Raw genomic sequence first — 4625 nt, forward strand, 5'->3', positions numbered from 1 at the left:
AGTTATGAAGGCAAAATAAATGAGTTTGCAAGCATGAAAATATATCGCAAACCCTTTTTATGATGGTTTGCGACGTACTAGTATTATCTGCGTAATACATTTACAGTAAAAACTCTTCACTCGTAAACTCTATTTCAATTTAACAATTATTAAACATATTTAATTGAATTAAAGCGTTGTTTTCATTGTTTTTATCTTATGAAGGGCGACGTAAAAACTTGTCAGGTACTCAGCTATTTGGGGGTAATCCACTTTTTTAGAAAAAAAATTGGAGCCCTGATGGCTAGTTTATTATTTTGGAGGAGGAGGGGGAGGGGGGGGAGGGGCAGACCCACTTGCCACGGCACTGATGCTTAGTTATTTAAGTATAGATACAAATATATATGAAACATAGCAAAACTTCAAACTAAAAATTTGATTTATTTTTGACTGTATAAGTGAACGATTATTAACGGTTATTCATTTATTCATGACAAGATTAATTTATCTAACTCCTAGGAATTTGTATTGTTTAGTGTTTGTATTTTTTTTTTTTTTTTTGTATTTTGAATTACATTTTGTTGAAAATTATATTTATTTCGAAATGTCTAAAAAAAACTGTATATAAAAGGTTTATGAACGAACATGAACAAAGTGCACCAAATGATCGACTTAAAGCTTAGTTAAGGATGGCCCTGCAGTTGACGGTTACGTATATATAGACTATAAGATTTTTACAAGCGATCCAATTGATATCATAAATCGAGAAGTTCTGGAATGCATTTTAATCAAAGATTGACCTGTGCATAAAGAGGCATAAGGTTAAACCAGGGCCGGTTTAACTAAAGAAACGGATTAATGTTTAAAATATTTATTATTTGAAGGAAAAAGTATTATGAGAAAATTAAATGGGTGAAAATCCATTAACACAGTATAAGGAATTTAAAATTTAACAAAACGCACACTTAATTTGAGATATAGACCCAACATAAATATAGGGTAGGGTGGGGCAAGATGCCCCCCTTAACAAACTTTAGCGTATATAACAAATACTTTTACATTTTCTTGTAATTTTTCTTTTTAATATCTAAGTCTACTTATAAGAGAAGACATTGGTAAGATAAAATAACTACTTTATTACTGGTGATAAACTTTAAAATTAAAAAAACTAATAATTGTGCAAGGAGACATCTTGCCCGAGCCGTGGGGCAAGATGCTCCAAAGAGTGCATCTTGCCCCAAACCTTTTAAACAGTTGTTAAAAATAACTATCAGTTAAAATAAAAGCTATTAATAGTTCTTTATAAAAACTCTTTACATTTTATTAAAATAACTGAAATATAAACACTGCAGTTATTCTATGCAATTGTCTTAAAGATAAATAACTTTTTTTAATTTATATCACTAACATAAATGTTCAAATAACATATACATGATTATGATTCACAGTAGTAGCATAAGTCTGAATCATCTGGACCACATGAAAAGTGGTACCATGATGTACATTTACTACATTGTGTCCAATCATCAAATGGTCGCACATTGTATGGACAAGAGCATATGGTGCATAGAGTTGTATCAGTGATAAAAATTTCAGAGGCAGAAACCATATCTTTCTTTTTCATTTGTTTCTTTATGCCATTAGATCTTTCTGCTTTCTGCTTTTCAGGCTTTTTCACCTTTTTTGTCTTCAAATTTATTGATTTCATTTTTTGCTTGATCACCTTATTAAGTGCAGCTTTTTCTTTACGCAATATGACTGCTTGTTGCTTTTTTTTTACATTGTTTTCATGCTCTTCTAGTTGCTTCTTGAAAGGTGAAGAAGTAAGGTTTTCAGCTGACTCTGTCTTTCTCTTTCGTTGTCTTAAAACAGGAATTTTGGGACGTGGAGAAATTTTTTCCAAAATATTTAAGGGAGAACTAAGGCCAAGATACTCATCAACAATTGGCAAAACTGCATCATCAACAGCCTTCAATTTTGCAGCAGTAGTTGTGGTGCTCATGACGTTTGCCAACTGTATAGGTGCAACAAGAGGCAAATTAGGCAATTCACTAGATTGCTGACAGATTTTCAATGGCTCAGCTTCATTAGTGAGCAAAGCTGCTTCAAAGGCTTCATCATTAAAAATAAGGTCATTTATTGGGTACAAACCAGAGCATCTAAAACCATTGATTGCTTTGTCAACGTTTGCAGTAAAGTTGTAGGCAGTTGCAAAAATACCTGCCATGTCAAAAAATGAAATTCTACGCCCCTGATGTGATAACATCCAGTTGCTTGCTGCTGTATTGAAGCCAACTTTCAATGGTTTAAAAAATGTACAATCTAAAGGTTGCATCTTGGTGTACAATGAGGTGGAAGAGTTATGAGATGGATCCCATTGTCACGACAAAAGTTAATGGCCTCAAGTGTTTTGTGACTGTGATGACCATCAAGTACAATTACTTGCTCATTAGTTTTAGATGCATGAGTCACAGCAACAAAATGTGTTAACCATTCAATGAATAAAGATGAATCAGTCCATCCACTGTAGCTAACTCTAATAATTGAGCCTGAAGGTGCACCAACAGCCAGCCTATCAGTCATTCGCTTACGGGGAAATATAAATAAGGGTGGGACATAAGTGCCACTTGCACTCATTGCACACACAACTGTCACAGTAGCACCTCTTTCTCCACTAGTTATTTTCGAAACTTGTCGTTTGCCTTTCGTTGCAATTATTTTTCCTGGCTTATGGACATTTGTGATTCCAGTTTCCATATTCCAGAGCTGTTTGGCTGAAAACTTATGTTCCTCAAATAATGACTTGTATACTGAAAAAAACTGATTTACTTTTGGTTTATTGAAGCCAATGGCTCTGCTTATACTGGTGGCTTGTGGAGTTCGAATTGTAAATAGTAAGGATTGCGAGATATGAATCCTCGGAGCCAATCCACTCCTGCCATTTTTGACTCTTTATTAAAAGGATTATCGATTCCCATTTGCTTAGCAAAATCATATGCTAGGCGACGCACATCTATTGTTGTCAAGCCAAATAATGCTGTTTCCATAATCTGAACTTGTGTAACAATCTTTAATTCAAATTCTTTACTAAAAACAGGAAATTTTCCACCCAGAGACAAACAACCAGCTACTTTTACTTTTCCATCTCGATGACGTTGTAATATTTTTTTATTAATACTAAATTCTGATGCAACATTCTTTAGACTGCAGCCCATCGTTATTACATCTAATGCTGACTTTATTCTATCATTTGTTGCACCTCTCTGTGTTTTTCGCACATAATTTCTCACCATTATTTGTAATATTTAAATATGTATCTAAAGAAATATTAAAACCTTAAAATTTTAATTATATAAACATACCAACATATACACAGTATTATATAACTATTCAATACATTATTATTTTATACATTACATAACATCTATAAATTAACTCTCTTTGAGTTAAATAAGAACTTATTAAAGTTACATGTACATACAAAATTACTCAAGATTATTAACAATAACACAATGTTGCAATTATTAATATGATGTTGCATGCTAAACACAGCTCCTTTTAGTAGAAATTGTATTATGCGCATGTAATAATATATGAAGTTGTATTAATACATCTTCATTCAGCTGAATGCAATGCATATTTGTAAAAGTTTTACAAATATGTATTGAATTGCAGCAATAGCATGTGATACAGCTTCATTTTACTTAGCATATACATTATAACATTTACTTAATATATAAAATTATTTTAAAAAGCTATACGTTTTTATGTTCTAAAAACACTTTAAAAATGGTAGAAATTCCGTAAAACCACGACGCAAGAAGCCCTTTAAGGGCATCTTACCCCACGTAACCGAGGACATCTTGCCTCATCTGTAGTGAGTGCAAGTTTAATACAAATAAAATTAATTTTATTGCTAAGTTATAAAATTTCTTGACTATATATTATTCTGGGATAAATTCTCTATAAAACAACACATTTCTTACCTTAATCGCATAAGTATTGCCAATCCAATAAACATTCAAAATTAGAAGCAACTTACTAACAAAATACTCCAAAAAGTAATAAACCGATTTAAACCTCACCTACCAGCAATATTAAAAACATTTTTTATTCCACAATTTTGTTTTAACTTTATGAATAGTATTATAGAGGGATAAAACATTACTGTCCTATGATACTCTCACATAAGCAAAAAGACTTCTTGCCCCACCCTACCCTATATATATATATATATATATATATATATATATATATATATATATATATATATATATATATATATATATATATATATATATATATATATATATATATATATATATATATATATATATATGGAAGAAAAAAAAATCGTAATATATATATGAAAGAAAAAAAAATTATTTTAATAAGGTAAAACTAATATTAAATACATTGAAATATTTCACGACCTGGAAGTAATCCACTGCTGAAGAATGGCAGCTCTCCTAAGAAAGAATTTGAATTGATGTATATAATTGTAAATTAACAACAAAAATCTAAAAGAATCCATAAATATGAGTGTAATAAAAAAAATCAATCAAAGTTGTGATCAATTAGGCCCTAGAGCAAGCAAAAATAGAAGTAACCATCATTAACGATACATCTGACAAAATTAAACAAAA

At 30.8% G+C, this 4625-nt stretch overlaps 1 protein-coding gene across 1 annotated transcript; it reads right to left on the reverse strand.

The window, feature by feature from the left end:
- Nucleotides 1-2301: 2301 nt before the first annotated feature.
- Nucleotides 2302-2736, reverse strand: LOC136078612 (uncharacterized). The gene has a single exon (XM_065794394.1). It carries the CDS (start codon nt 2734-2736, stop codon nt 2302-2304), a length of 435 nt encoding a protein of 144 aa, XP_065650466.1.
- Between the last annotated feature and the right edge of the window lie 1889 nt (nt 2737-4625).

Source organism: Hydra vulgaris, chromosome 03 (assembly GCF_038396675.1).
Source record: "Hydra vulgaris chromosome 03, alternate assembly HydraT2T_AEP".
Lineage (NCBI taxonomy): Eukaryota > Metazoa > Cnidaria > Hydrozoa > Anthoathecata > Hydridae > Hydra > Hydra vulgaris.